The 16,583-nt window shown below is 47.2% G+C and overlaps 1 protein-coding gene across 1 annotated transcript in view; it reads left to right on the top strand.

Annotated features, from left to right (window-relative positions):
* The window catches only part of LOC123994444 (LHFPL tetraspan subfamily member 3 protein-like), a 38,878-nt gene that overhangs the window by 19,984 nt on the left and 2,311 nt on the right, over positions 1–16,583 (top strand). Inside the window, exons 2-3 of the mRNA XM_046297039.1 lie at positions 11,541–11,768; positions 16,459–16,499. Coding sequence (XP_046152995.1) covers positions 11,541–11,768; positions 16,459–16,478 — 248 coding nt within the window. The 3' untranslated portion in view covers positions 16,479–16,499. The remainder of the gene's footprint in view (positions 1–11,540; positions 11,769–16,458; positions 16,500–16,583) is intronic.

Genomic DNA, 16,583 nt, shown 5'->3' with positions numbered 1-16,583 from the left:
CAGTGGGCTTTCATAGAGGGATTTAAACCAGAGGAGGTCCGTCAGTGGGCTTTCATAGAGGGATTTAAACCAGAGGAGGTCCGTCAGTGGGCTTTCATAGAGTGATTTAAACCAGAGGAGGTCCGTCAGTGGGCTTTCATAGAGGGATTTAAACCAGAGGAGGTCTGTCAGTGGGCTTTCATAGAGGGATTTAAACCAGAGGAGGTCCGTCAGTGGGCTTTCATAGAGGGATTTAAACCAGAGGAGGTCAGTCAGTGGGCTTTCACAGAGGGATTTAAACCAGAAAAACAAAATTTATTCCAATGAGGATTATCATAATGATTCATGCAGATTCATGTTTTGATGAACGACAGACGGTTTTTCTATTGCTGTATCTGACAATGGGCCATTCTGTCGTTGCATGTTACGATAATCTACACTATGCTGCCTTGGGAGACAGTAATGACATGAGTTTAGCTTTTTTTTATAAGATCCTGCAAATACAAGAGCATGGTCCTGCATGCCAAGTTGATAGAGCACAGCACTTGCAATGTCAGGATTGTGGGTTAACCTTCTGGGTTAGATTCCCACTGGGGCCACCCATACAGAAAAACATCAGGATTGTGGGTTAGATTCCCACTGGGGCCACCCATACAGAAAAACATCAGGATTTTGGCTTAGATTCCCACTGGGGCCACCCATACAGAAAAACATCAGGATTGTGGGTTAGATTCCCACTGGGGCCACCCATACAGAAAAACATCAGGATTGTGGGTTAGATTCCCACTGGGGCCACCCATACAGAAAAACATCAGGATTGTTGGTTAGATTCCCACTGGGGCCACCCATATGGAAAAACATCAGGATTGTGGGTTAGATTCCCACTGGGGCCACCCATACAGAAAAACATCAGGATTGTGGGTTAGATTCCCACTGGGGCCACCCATATGGAAAAACATCAGGATTGTGGGTTAGATTCCCACTGGGGCCACCCATACAGAAAAACATCAGGATTGTGGGTTAGATTCCCACTGGGGCCACCCATACAGAAAAACATCAGGATTGTGGGTTAGATTCCCACAGAAAAGGTGTATGCATCATGACTGTAAATCACTTTGGATAAAATCATCTGCTAGAGGGCGTATCCTAAAACGCTCTGCGTTTTCTATGACTGAATAGAAAAATATCTGAAAACAAAATGAGCTGAAATGTTCTTCATGAGGAATCACAACAGTGTACCCTTGTGCATTTGGTAGGAACAAGGCATGTAAGAACCTTGTGTTTCGGTCGACTGTTTATCCCCCCCCCCCCCCTAGTAAATATTCCCTGTCGTAGGTCAGTTAGGATCACCACTTTATTTTAAGAATGTGAAATGTCAGAATATCAGTAGAATTATTTATTTCATCACTTTCCGAGTGGTTTAGAAGTTTATATACACTCAATTAGTATTTGGTAGCATTGCCTTTAAATTGTTTACCTTGGGTCAAACGTTTCGGGTAGCCTTCCACAAGCTTCCCACAATAAGTTGGGTGGATTTTGGCCCATTCCTCCTGACAGAGCTGGTGTAACTGAGTCAGGTTTGTAGACCTAGCTCGCAAACGCTTTTTCAGTTCTGCCCACAAATTTTCTATAAGATTGAGGTCAGGGCTTTGTGATGGCCACTCAATACCTTGACTTTGTTGTCCTCACGCCATTTCAGCACAACTTTGGAAGTAGGCTTGGAGTCATTGTCCATTTGGAAGACCCATTTGCGACCAAGCTTTAACTTCCTGACTGATGTCTTGAGATGTTGCTTCAATATATCCACATAATTTCCCTGCCTCATGATGCCGTCTATATTTTGAAGTGCACCAGTCCCCCCTGCAGCAAAGCACCCCCACAACATGATGCTGCCACCCCCGTGCTTCACGGTTGGGATGGTGTTCTTCGGCTTGCAAGCATTCCCTTTTTTCGCCAAACATAATGATGGTCATTATGGCCGAACAGTTCTATTTTTGTTGCTTCAAACCAGAGGACATTTCTCCCAAAATTACGATCTTTGTCCCCATGTGCAGTTGCAAACCATAGTCTGGCTTTTTATGATGGTTTTGGAGCAGTAGCTACGTCCCTGCGGTGTCCCATGGTGTTTATACTTGTGTACTATTGTTTGTACAGATGAACGTGGTCCCTTCAGGCGTTTGGAAATTGCTCCCAATGTTTTTTCTGAGGTCTTGGCTGATTTCTTTTCCCATGATGTCAAGCAAAGAAGCACTGAGTTTGAAGGTAGGCCTTGAAATGCATCCACAGGTACAACTCCAATTGACTCAAATGATGTCAATTAGCCTATCAGAAAATTCTAAAGCCATGACATTATTTTCTGGAATTTTCCAAGCTGTTTAACTTGTTGACTCTACCCATCCCGTTAGCGGGATAATTGTCATCAGCAACCGCTGAATAGCATAGCGCCACAGTGAAATAATATTACTAAAAAATATTCATATTCATTAAATCACAAGTGCACAGCCTTTTGATAATCCACCTGTCGTCTCAGATTTTGAAATTATGCTTTACAGCGAAAGCAATCCAAGCGTTTGTGTAAGTTTATCGATAGCATAACATAACATTATGTACACTAATCAGGTAGCTAGGTCAGGAAAATCAGAAACAATACATAAAAAAAAAAAAGTTTGATCTTCGGATGTTTTCACTCACGAGACTCCCAGTTACACAACAAATGTTCCTTTTGTTCCATAAAGATTATTTGTATACACAAAATACCTCCGTTTGTTTGTCGCGTTATGTTCAGAAATCCACAGGAAAGAGCGGTCAGGACAACGCAGACTTATATTCCAAATAATATCCATAAATGTCCACAGAAACATGTCAAACATTTTTTATAATCAACCCTCATGTAGTTTTGAAAATATATATTCGATAATATATCAACCGAGTGTGGAGCTTTTTCAATAGGACTCGGAGGAACAATGGCCGCTTTACTCTTTTGCGCAAAACTCACTCTGAGAACCCCCACCTATCCACTTACGCAATGTGATCTTTCATGCTCATTTTTCAAAATAAAAGCCTGAAACTATGTCTAAAGACTGTTGACACCTTAGGGAAGCCATAGAAAAAGGTATCTGGTTGATATCCCTTTTTAAACGGAGGATAGGCATGCATAGGAACAGACGTTTCAAAATAATAGGCACTCCCTGATTTGATTTTCCTCAGGCTTTCGCCTGCAATATCAGTTATGTTATACTCACAGACAATATTTTTACAGTTTTGGAAACTTTAGTGTTTTCTATCATAATCTGACAATTATATGCATTTTCTAGTTTCTGGGACTGAGAAATAGGCAGTTTCAAATGGGTATGTTTTTTTAGCCAAAAACGAAAATACTGCCCCCTACACGCAAAAGGTTAAAGGCACAGTCAACTCAGTGTATGTAAACTTCTGACCCACTGGAATTGTGATACAGTGAATTATAAGTGAAATAATCTGTCCGTAAACAATTGTTAGAAAAATGACTTGTGTCATGCACAAAGTAGATGTCCTAACTGACTTGCCAAAACTATAGTATGTTTTGTAGAGTGGTTGAAAAACAAGTTTTAATGACTCCAACGTAAGTGTTTGTAAACTTCTGACTTCAACTGTATCTATTGGTTTAATTAAGGACAGGATGGAGTAGTAGCTGCTCAATTAAGGACAGGATGGAGTAGTCTTGGTTGAACACTTCCTTTCCTCTCTTTGTGTCAGATGGGACACATTGGGATTCTAACCCTGTAACCTCCCGATGGTACTTCCATTCAGCAAGCCCTCCCTCTATCCCTCGATTTTCTCCCATATCCACACTCCAACTATGTATTCCCACCTTCCTCCTCTCTCCATAGGAAAGCAAACAACAGTAGAACTCTTACTCTGTTCAGACACTCATTGTATAAACTCAAAGTGCGTGTTCCTGACATGATGCTCTTTGCCCCTCTCTCTTCCTGCACCACCTGTGCACAGTAGAGAAGCAACAGCTATAAATAATGTCACTCTGAGCCTGAGCCATGGAGACAGAGTGCTCAGCTCTTTCCCTCTCTCATTCTTTCCCTCTCTTTCCTATCTCATTCCTTTGCCTTTATCTCTCCCCCTCTCCTTCTCTGTCTGCCTCCTTGTAAAATCCTTATCGGCCCCAATGACAAGTGAAACAAGTTGTTGTGGATGGAGAGAAAAAGACGCATGCCAATGCTATAGTCTGCCTGAGTGTGTTGGATGCATACAGAGATGAGGGGGAAGAATGCACTCTAATCCAAACCACAGAGCAGCTCATGTAAACCAGTTGAGTGAATGCAGCAGGTTTCCAGTGTGGGTTTCAGCACCTCTTGATTGGACAGCTCCCTGCTAACGTTACAATTCAACGGTCTAAAATGAATCTCTTTGGTTGTAATCATATTGACTGTTCTGTTTGTACAGTCAATTTGCACATGGGTGTTTGCATTTCTGCATTTCATGAGCTGATGAGCCTGGCCATATGCAGCAGACGGCACAGTATCCATGTCACACAGCCTGCATCCCCACATTACCCTCAGCCCTTAACACACTGACCCTGTGACCAGCAGCACCACTGGAGGATTGGGAGGAGGGAAAGGGGGAGAGGAGAGCGCCCAATTTTAATCTACCTGTCTCAGCCCCAATTTACACCCTCTATACTATATGCATTTGGCATGGCTCAGCTTCGCACTGAAAGAAAACCTGCACGCATGCACAAACACAGCCTCAGTCACAACCAATCAACCAGCCTCAGTCACAACCAACCAACCAGCCTCAATCATTTACATTTACATTTAAGTCATTTAGCAGATGCTCTTATCCAGAGCGACTTACAAATTGGTGCATTCACCTTATGACATCCAGTGGAACAGTCACATTACAATGGTGCATCTAAATCTTAAAGGGGGGGTGAGAAGGATTACTTTATCCTATCCTAGGTATTCCTTAAAGAGGTGGGGTTTCAGGTGTCTCCGGAAGGTGGTGATTGACTCCGCTGTCCTGGCGTCGTGAGGGAGTTTGTTCCACCATTGGGGGGCCAGAGCAGCGAACAGTTTTGACTGGGCTGAGCGGGAACTGTACTTCCTCAGTGGTAGGGAGGCGAGCAGGCCAGAGGTGGATGAACGCAGTGCCCTTGTATGGGTGTAGGGCCTGATCAGAGCCTGGAGGTACTGAGGTGCCGTTCCCCTCACAGCTCCGTAGGCAACCACCATGGTCTTGTAGCGGATGCGAGCTTCAACTGGAAGCCAGTGGAGAGAGCGGAGGAGCGGGGTGACGTGAGAGAACTTGGGAAGGTTGAACACCAGAAGGGCTGCGGCGTTCTGGATGAGTTGTAGGGGTTTATTGGCACAGGCGGGGAGCCCAGCCAACAGCGAGTTGCAGTAATCCAGACGGGAGATGACAAGTGCCTGGATTAGGACCTGCGCCGCTTCCTGTGTGAGGCAGGGTCGTACTCTGCGGATGTTGTAGAGCATGAACCTACAGGAACGGGCCACCGCCTTGATGTTAGTTGAGAACGACAGGGTGTTGTCCAGGATCACGCCAAGGTTCTTAGCGCTCTGGGAGGAGGACACAATGGAGTTGTCAACCGTGATGGCGAGATCATGGAACGGGCAGTCCTTCCCCGGGAGGAAGAGCAGCTCCGTCTTGCCGAGGTTCAGCTTGAGGTGGTGATCCGTCATCTACACTGATATGTCTGCCAGACATGCAGAGATGCGATTCTCCACCTGGTCATCAGAAGGGGGAAAGGAGAAGATTAATTGTGTGTCGTCTGCATAGCAATGATAGGAGAGACCATGTGAGGTTATGACAGAGCCAAGTGACTTGGTGTATAGCGAGAATAGGAGAGGGCCTAGAACAGAGCCCTGGGGGACACCAGTGGTGAGAGCGCGTGGTGAGGAGACAGATTCTCGCCACGCCACCTGGTAGGAGCGACCTGTCAGGTAGGACGCAATCCAAGCGTGGGCCGCGCCGGAGATGCCCAACTCGGAGAGGGTGGAGAGGAGGATCTGATGGTTCACAGTATCGAAGGCAGCCGATAGGTCTAGAAGGATGAGAGCAGAGGAGAGAGAGTTAGCTTTAGCGGTGCGGAGCGCTTCCGTGATACAGAGAAGAGCAGTCAGTTGAATGACTAGTCTTGAAACCTGAGTGAAGGTCATTCTGAGAGAGCTAGCGGGAGAGCAATCACAACCAACCAACCAGCCTCAATCACAACCAACCAACCAGCCTCAATCACAACCAACCAACCAGCCTCAATCACAACCAACCAACCAGCCTCAATCACAACCAACCAACCAGCCTCAATCACAACCAGCCTCAATCACAACCAACCAACCAGCCTCAATCACAACCAACCAGCCTCAATCACAACCAACCAACCAGCCTCAATCACAACCAACCAACCAGCCTCAATCACAACCAACCAACCAGCCTCAATCACAACCAACCAACCAGCCTCAATCACAACCAGCCAACCAGCCTCAATCACAACCAACCAACCAGCCTCAATCACAACCAACCAACCAGCCTCAATCACAACCAACCAACCAACCAACCAGCCTCAATCACAACCAACCAACCAACCAGCCTCAATCACAACCAACCAACCAACCAGCCACAATCACAACCAACCAACCAACCAGCTAGCCTCAATCACAACCAACCAACCAGCCAGCCTCAATCACAACCAACCAACCAACCAGCCAGCCTCAATCACAACCAACCAACCAACCAGCCAGCCTCAATCACAACCAACCAACCAACCAGCCAGCCTCAATCACAACCAACCAACCAGCCAGCCTCATTCACAACCAACCAACCAGCCAGCCTCAATCACAACCAACCAACCAACCAGCCTCAATCACAACCAACCAACCAACCAGCCTCAATCACAACCAACCAACCAACCAGCCTCAATCACAACCAACCAACCAACCAACCAGACTCAATCACAACCAACCAACCAACCAACCAGCCTCAATCACAACCAACCAACCAACCAACCAGCCTCAATCACAACCAACCAACCAACCAGCCTCAATCACAACCAACCAACCAACCAGCCTCAATCACAACCAACCAACCAACCAGCCTCAATCACAACCAACCAACCAACCAGCCTCAATCACAACCAACCAACCAACCAGCCTCAATCACAACCAACCAACCAACCAGCCTCAATCACAACCAACCAACCAACCAGCCTCAATCACAACCAACCAACCAACCAGCCTCAATCACAACCAACCAACCAACCAGTCTCAATCACAACCAACCAACCAACCAGTCTCAATCACAACCAACCAACCAACCAACCAGCCAGCCTCAATCACAACCAACCAACCAACCAGCCAGCCTCAATCACAACCAACCAACCAACCAGCCAGCCTCAATCACAACCAACCAACCAGCCAGCCTCAATCACAACCAACCAACCAACCAACCAGCCAGCCTCAATCACAACCAACCAGCCAGCCTCAATCACAACCAACCAACCAACCAACCAGCCAGCCTCAATCACAACCAACCAACCAACCAGCCTCAATCACAACCAACCAACCAACCAACCAACCAACCAGCCTCAATCACAACCAACCAACCAACCAGCCTCAATCACAACCAACCAACCAGCCTCAACCAACCAACCAACCAACCAACCAACCAACCAACCAACCAACCAACCAACCAGCCTCAATCACAACCAACCAACCAACCAACCAACCAAGCAGCCTCAATCCCAACCAACCAACCAACCAACCAACCAGCCTCAATCACAACCAACCAACCAACCAGCCTCAATCACAACCAACCAACCAACCAACCAACCAGCCTCAATCACAACCAACCAACCAACCAACCAGCCTCAATCACGACCAACCAACCAACCAACCAACCAGCCCCAATCACAACCAACCAGCCCCAATCACAACCAACCAGCCAGGCTCAATCACAACCAACCAGCCAGGCTCAATCACAACCAACCAGCCAGGCTCAATCACAACCAACCAGCCAGGCTCAATCACAACCAACCAGCCAGCCTCAATCACAACCAACCAGCCAGCCTCAATCACAACCAACCAGCCAGCCTCAATCACAACCAACGAGCCAGCCTCAATCAAGACATTAAGCAGCCTCTATCACAACCAACCAAACAGCCTCAATCACAACCAACCAGCCAGCCTCAATCACAACCAACCAGCCAGCCTCAATCACAACCAGCCAGCCAGCCTCAATCAAGACATTAAGCAGCCTCTATCACAACCAACCAAACAGCCTCAATCACAACCAACCAAACAGCCTCAATCACAACCAACCAAACAGCCTCAATCACAACCAACCAAGCAGCCTCAATCACAACCAGCCAAGCAGCCTCAATCACAACCAGCCAAGCAGCCTCAATCACAACCAACCAGCCAAGCAGCCTCAATCACAACCAACCAGCCAAGCAGCCTCAATCACAACCAACCAGCCAAGCAGCCTCAATCACAACCAACCAGCCAAGCAGCCTCAATCACAACCAACCAGCCAAGCAGCCTCAATCACAACCAACCAGCCAAGCAGCCTCAATCACAACCAACCAGCCAAGCAGCCTCAATCACAACCAACCAGCCAAGCAGCCTCAATCACAACCAACCAGCCAAGCAGCCTCAATCACAACCAACCAGCCAAGCAGCCTCAATCACAACCAGCCAGCCAGGCTCAATCACAACCAGCCAGCCAGGCTCAATCACAACCAGCCAGCCAGGCTCAATCACAACCAGCCAAGCAGGCTCAATCACAACCAGCCAAGCAGCCTCAATCACAACCAGCCAAGCAGCCTCAATCACAACCAGCCAAGCAGGCTCAATCACAACCAGCCAAGCAGGCTCAATCACAACCAGCCAAGCAGGCTCAATCACAACCAGCCAACCAGCCTCAATCACAACCAGCCAACCAGGCTCAATCACAACCAGCCAACCAGGCTCAATCACAACCAGCCAACCAGCCAGGCTCAATCACAACCAGCCAACCAGCCAGGCTCAATCACAACCAACCAACCAGCCAGCCTCATTCACAACCAAGGGGCCAGCCTCAATCAAGACATTCAGCAGCCTCAATCCCAACCAGCCAGCCAGGCCCAATCACAACCAACCAGCCAGCCAGGCCCAATCACAACCAACCAGCCAGCCAGGCCCAATCACAACCAACCAGCCAGCCAGGCCCAATCACAACCAACCAGCCAGCCAGCCAGGCTCAATCACAACCAACCAGCCAGCCAGGCTCAATCAAGACATTAAGCAGCCGTGGAGTGAAAGGGCAGAGAACTGGGACTGTAATTAGTTGTGATTAAGGAGCTGTCTGTCTGTGTTGAGGAGAAGCATCAACAGTTGGAGGGAGGATGGAGACAAAGACTGAAAGGTCCAGACTCTGACTCCTCCACTCCCTGATTTCCCCCCAGGCCTCTACCCTGCCAACAGCTATCAGCTGGGAGGAGGAGAAGCGAGAGCGAGACAGAGACAGAAAGAGGTAATAAAAAGATGAAAGGGGAGTTAGGAGAAAGAGAGAGAACAAGGACAGACACTTAACTTTCAATGAGAGAAGGTTAGAATCTTCAGAAACTGCCTAAAAACATAGTATGCAATATGTGGTAATGGCATGTTCTCTTGCTATCTAACCTCAAAGCAGAGGCAAGGATATGTTATATGGTGAACAGGGAGAGCTGGGATATGCAGAAATATTGGCAGACGAGCACTAGATCCACATTCAATGCTGGCAACACATGAGAGGGGGGAGAGAAAGAGAGAGGATGACAAGAGAGAAAGATGGGGAGAGAGGAAGAAAAGACAAGGAAAAAGAGAGGCAGGGAATAGAGAGGAGGGAGAGGGGAAGCTCTAGAGATAGAGAAGGCTATCTACACTGAACAAAAATATAAACACAACATGTAAAGTGTTGGTCACATGTTTCATGAGTTGAAATAAAAGATCCCAGAAATGTTCCATACGCACAAAAAGCTTTTTCTTTCAAATGTTGTGCACACATTTGTTTACATTTGTTTTATCTTTGTCAAGATAATCCATCCACCTGACAGGTGTGGCATACAGCATGGTCATTACACAGGTGCTCCTTGTGCTGGGGAGGATAAAGGGCTACTCTAAAATGTGCAGTTTTGTCACACAACACAATGCCATATGTTTTTAGTGAGCATGGCATGCTGACAGCAGGAATGTCCATCAGAGCAGTTTCCAGATAATTAAATGTTCATTTCTCTACCATAAGCCACCCCCAACATCGTTTTAGAGAATTTGGCAGTACGCCCAATTGGCCTCACAACTGCAGACCACGTGTATGGCGTTGTGTGGGCGAGAGGTTTACTGAGTGCCCCATAGTGGCGTTGGGGTTACGGTATGGGCAGGCAAGCATTATATATGGACAACAAGCACAATTTAATTTTATCGACGGCAATTTGAATGCACAGAAATACCACAACGAGATCCTGAGGCCCATTCTTCATTGATTAGGGCCTAATGAATTTATTTCAATTGACTGATTTCGTTATATAAACTGTAACTCAGTCAAATCTATGAAATTGTTGCATGTTGTGTTTATATTTTTGTTCATAGAGAGAGCTCTGAGTGTGAATAGAGCCCTGAACCAATCATCCCACTGTATTGTGTTATTTATGAAAAGGTCTGGAAGTGAGAGGACCATAGTCAAATGCAGAGCATCCAATCCAACACTCTCTCACACACAGCACCTATAAACAAGATCAACTTTTAAAAACGAGAGAAACTCAGGTGTCCCATCCTCAGATCTGAGAACAGTGATTAGCAATGTGGATCATCAGTGTCGGAGTCTGACACAGCAATAACTCTCCCGGCTAGGACAATCTGCTCACAATGATTCAGAAATAGAGAGGCATATGTGATCATATCCCAATGTAATCAAAGTTTGAAATGATTGTTTTTGTCAAATGCTATAAGTTTGGGCTACTTACAGGGGAAGAGGAGAGGAGAGACTACAGGGGGAAGAAGAGGAGAGACTACAGGGGGAAGAGGAGAGGAGAGACTACAGGGGGAAGAGGAGAGGAGAGACTACAGGGGGAAGAGGAGAGGAGAGACTACAGGGGGAAGAGGAGAGGAGAGACTACAGGGGGAAGAGGAGAGGAGAGACTACAGGGGGAAGAGGAGAGGAGAGACTACAGGGGGAAGAGGAGAGGAGAGGGGAGACTACAGGGGAGAAGGAGAGGAGAGACTACAGGGGGAGGGGGGAGGAGGAGGAGCGGAGAGACTACAGGGGGAGGAGGAGGAGGAGCGACTACAGGGGGAGGAGGAGGAGGAGCGACTACAGGGGGAGGAGGAGGAGAGACTACAGCGGATGAGTTTAGAATGCTGCATAAATATGGTATTGGTTAAGCTAACTCTATCTCTCTTTGTCTCTCTCTCCATTTTTCTGTATTTTCCTGTACTCTCATTTCTGTAATCTCCCCCTTTCTCTCACTCCTCTTCCTTTCTCCCTCCCTCTCCATCCCCCCCATCCCTCCCTCTCTCCATCCCTCCCTCCTCCTATTCCAGGTACGTGCCTGATTCTGGGCTGTATGATCTACCCAGACGGCTGGGACAGTGACGAGGTGAAGAGGATGTGTGGGGAGCAGACAGACAAGTACACCCTGGGAGCATGCTCCGTGCGCTGGGCCTACATCCTGGCTATCATGGGCATCATGGACGCCCTGATACTCTCCTTCCTGGCCTTCGTCCTGGGAAACCGTCAGGATGGGCTGATGGCTGATGAGCTGCTGGATAGTAAGGACAACACTTGATCCAAGATCAGCTTGTGATTTTAGGTCATAATGAATAAGATTACCTGGAGAGGGGTTACCTGATTCTAGATCAGTACTCCTACCCTGAGATACTTTATGAATACGAGCTGTGGACTTTCCTTATGTGAGCATGCCATACAGAGGCTGTCTCACAAAGTGATATGTGTGATAGTTCAGGGCTGTGTAAGGTCATAGAGCAATGCTCTTCAATCCTGCTCCTGGGGACCACAGGGTGTTTACCTGTCTCTGAAGGGCAGCACATACGGGTGTGTTAGTCCTGGGCTGGACCAAACACCTGCACACCCTTTGGCTCTCCGGGACCAGGAGTGGAGAACACTGTTGAACAGAATAACAGAACCTCAGAACCTTGGTAAGTCTGAGCCCCCTCTCCTCCAGACCCTCCCGTATCTTGGGCTTTAATGTATTTAGGCTAATAAATACACACTTCTCATCAACCCCCTCCTCAAAGCCCATAGCATGGGGTGGGTGTGTGTCAAAGGTAACAACTGTACCCTGCTGTGAAAACCCCACATCCCACACGGTAGACATTGAAATATCGGCCCTTTTTATGCAAATATTTTCAGCATAATTTCACACACCCGAGCTACCACCAAATAACATGTTTGAACTGCTTCTCACACAACACCTGCTTACTGTTATTACCGATGGGATTGGTGAGTCAGAGAGAGAGAGAGAGAAAGTGTGAGAATGAGAGTAAGATAAGAAAACAAGATGGCAGAGTCAAAGAGAATGGCTAAAACAACAAGGGGGGAAGGAAAATGAAGAGGGAGATGGAAAGGAATGGAAAAAAGAGGGATATGGAGAGGGAGATGGAAAGGAGAGGGAGATGGAAAGGAGAGGGAGATGGAAAGGAGAGGGAGATGGAAAGGAGAGGGAGATGGAATGGAAAGGAGAGGGAGATGGAATGGAGAGGGAGATGGAATGGAAAGGAGGAAAGGAGGGGAGATGGAAAGAGAGGGAGATGAGAGAGATGGAAAGATGGAAAGGAGAGGGAGATGGAAAGGGGGAGGGAGATGGAAAGGAATGGAAGGGAGATGGAAAGGAGAGGATGGAATGGAAGGGAGATGGAGATGGAAAGGAGAGGGAGATGGAAAGGAGATGGAATGGAAAGAGATGGAAAGGAGAGATGGAGATGGAAGAGGAGAAAGGAGATGGAAAGGAGGGATGGGAAAGGAAGATGGAAAGGAGAGGGAGATGGAATGAAAGATGAATGAGGGAGATGGAAAGGAGAGGGAGATGGGAAAGAGATGGAATGGAAAGGAGAGGAATGGAAAGGAATGGAAAGGAGAGGGAAAGGAGAGGGAGATGGAAAGGAGAGGGAGATGGAAAGGAATGGAAAGAGAGGGGAGATGGAAAGGAATGGAAAGGAGAGGGAGATGGAAAGGAATGGAAAGGAGAGATGGAAGATGGAAAGGAGAGGGAGATGGAAAGGAATGGAAAGGGGGAGATGGAAAGGAAAGGAATGGAGGAGAGGAGATGGAAAGGAGGGAGATGGAGAAAGGAAAGGAGGAGGGAGATGGAATGGAAAGGAAAGGAGAGGGAGATGGAATGGATGGAAAGGAAAGGAAAGGGAGATGGAAAGGAGAGGGAAATGGAAAGAGGAAATGAGAGGGAGATGGAAAGGAATGGAAAGGAGAGGGAGATGGAAAGGAATGGAAAGGAGAGGGAATGGAAAGGAGAGGATGGAAAGGAGAGGGAATGGAATGGAGGAGAGGGAGATGGAATGGAAAGGAGAGGGAAAATGGAAACGAGAGGGAGATGGAAAGGAATGGAGATGGAAAGGAATGGAAAGGAATGGAAAGGAATGGAAAGGAGAGGGAGATGGAAAGGAATGGAAAGGAGAGGGAGATGGAAAGGAATGGAAAGGAGAGGGAGATGGAAAGAGGAGATGGAATGGAAAGGAGAGGGAGATGGAAAGAAATGGAAAGGAGATGGAAAGAAATGGAAAGGAGAGGGAGATGGAAAGGAAGGGAGATGGAAAGGAGATGGAATGGAAAGGATGAGATGGAATGGAAAGGAGAGAGATGGAATGGAAAGGAGAGGGAGATGGAATGGAAAGGAGAGGGAGATGGAATGGAAAGGAGAGGGAGATGGAAAGGAATGGAAAGGAGAGGGAGATGGAAAGGAATGGAAAGGAGAGGGAGATGGAATGGAGAGGGAGATGGAATGGAAAGGGAGATGGAATGGAAAGGAGAGGGAGATGGAAAGAAATGGAAAGGAGAGGGAGATGGAAAGAAATGGAAAGGAGAGGAGAGGGAGATGGAAAGGAATGGAAAGGAGAGGGAGATGGAAAGAAATGGAAAGGAGAGGGAGATGGAAAGAGGTGGAAAGGAAAGGAGAGGGAGATGGAAAGAAATGGAAAGGAGATGGAAAGAAATGGAAAGGAGAGGGAGATGGAAAGAAATGGAAAGGAGAGGGAGATGGAAAGGAATGGAATGGAAAGGAGATGGAATGGAAAGGAGATGGAATGGAAAGGAGAGGGAGATGGAAAGGAGAGGGAGATGGAATGGAAAGGGAGATGGAATGGAAAGGAGAGGGAGATGGAAAGAAATGGAAAGGAGAGGGAGATGGAAAGAAATGGAAAGGAGAGGGAGGGAAAGAAGGGAAAGAAATGGAAAGAAATGGATGAACTGGAAAGGAGAGGGAGATGGAAAGGAATGGAAAGGAGGAGATGGAATGGAAAGGAGAGGGAGATGGAATGGAAAGGAGAGGGAGATGGAATGGAAAGGAGAGGGAGATGGAATGGAAAGGAGAGGGAGATGGAATGGAAAGGAGAGGGAGATGGAATGGAAAGGAGAGGGAGATGGAATGGAAAGGAGAGGTGGAAAGGAATGGAAAGGAGAGGGAGATGGAAGGGAGATGGAAAGGAGAGGGAGATGGAAAGGAGAGGGAGATGGAATGGAAAGGGAGATGGAATGGAAAGGAGAGGGAGATGGAAAGGAATGGAAAGGAGAGGGAGATGGAAAGAAATGGAAAGGAGAGGGAGGTGGAAAGGAAAGGAGAGGAGAGGGAGATGGAAAGAAATGGAAATGGAAATGGAAAGGAGAGGGAGATGGAAAGGAATGGAAAGGAGAGGGAGATGGAATGGAAAGGAGTGGGTGATGGAATGGAAAGGAGAGGGAGATGGAAAGGACTGGAAAGGAGAGGGAGATGGAAAGGAATGGAAAGGAATGGAAAGGAGAGGGAGATGGAATGGAAAGGAGAGGGAGATGGAAAGGAAAGGAAAGGAGAGGGAGATGGAATGGAAAGGAGAGGGAGATGGAATGGAATGGAAAGGAGAGGGAGATGGAATGGAAAGGAGAGGGAGATGGAAAGGAGAGGGAGATGGAAAGGAATGGAAAGGAGAGGGAAATGGAATGGAGAGGGAGGGAGATGAGTGGAAAGGAGAGGAGTGGAAAGGAAAGGAGAGGGAGATGGAAAGAAATGGAAAGGAGAGGGAGATGAGTGGAAAGGAGAGGGAGATGGAAAGAAATGGAAAGGAGAGGGAGATGGAAAGGAATGGAAAGGAATGAAAGTGGAAAGGAGAGGAGATGGAAAGGAATGAAAGTGAGAGGGAGATGTGGAATGGAAAGAGGAAAGGAGAGGGAGATGGAAAGGACTGGAAAGGAGAGGGAGATGGAAAGGAATGGAAAGGAATGGAAAGGAGAGGGAGATGGAAAGGAGAGGGAGATGGAAAGGAAAGGAAAGGAGAGGGAGATGGAATGGAAAGGAGAGGGAGATGGAATGGAAAGGAGAGGGAGATGGAAAGGAGAGGGAGATGGAAAGGAATGGAAAGGAGAGGGAAATGGAATGGAGAGGGAGATGGAATGGAAAGGAGAGGGAGATGGAATGGAATGGAAAGGAGAGGGAGATGGAAAGGGGAGATGGAATGGAAAGGAGAGTGAGATGGAATGGAAAGGAGAGGGAGATGGAATGGAAAGGAGAGGGAGATGGAAAGGAATGGAAAGGAGAGGGAGATGGAAAGAAATGGAAAGGAGAGGGAGATGGAAAGAAATGGAAAGGAGAGGGAGATGGAAAGGAATGGAAAGGAGAGGGAGATGTAGAAAATAAGACGGAAGAAAAAGGGAGAGAATTTACGGAGTCATTAATCACTAATGGCTGTTTACACAGCTTGGCTGTCAGCCTGTCTAAATGAATCACATGAACTGGATCAGCATCGGCTAGGGCTGCCTGGTAGTGCAGGAGGACGCCATGGAACAGAGTAAGGATCAGCTATGGGACAGAAGGAGAGAGAGAGGAGAGTGAGTGAGAGAGAGAGAGAGAGTGTCTCAATTGGGCACACATTCAAATGATGTCCAGTAGGCTCTGCTTCCAAAATCCGAGACGCCCTCAATTATCAATATTATACGGGTTTCAAGATGTCTGACTTCACGTAATCAGCTATAAGGAGAGAGAGAACACAATGACTGAGTCTCGTTTTGGCAAAGTGATTAATTGTTCTGTTGCAGTAATGTATGTGTCAGTCCACTGATTAACTATGTTTATAAAGGAGGTCTCTGAGCCATTTAGATAAGGATGTCATTACCTTACTACTGATTGGTGACTTACTCACTACTGCCACCCACTGGCGTGTCTCTGGTACTACAAGTACAAAAGCTCCAGTGGTATTCATAGTGACATTACCAATGCTAACCTCTCTTCTCCCCTCACAGAGACTGGTAATTCCATATAAACAGTCGAAAACTGTACAAAGGTGTGTGTGCTTTTTGTGAATTATCTGATATACTTTCATGGGATCAATATCCATATGCTTACGTTGCCATTGGTAAATCTAGTT

Source organism: Oncorhynchus gorbuscha, linkage group LG14, assembly GCF_021184085.1.
Source record: "Oncorhynchus gorbuscha isolate QuinsamMale2020 ecotype Even-year linkage group LG14, OgorEven_v1.0, whole genome shotgun sequence".
Lineage (NCBI taxonomy): Eukaryota > Metazoa > Chordata > Actinopteri > Salmoniformes > Salmonidae > Oncorhynchus > Oncorhynchus gorbuscha.
The sequence above is the reverse complement of the archived record's forward strand: the minus strand, read 5'-3'. Positions and strand labels throughout refer to the sequence as shown.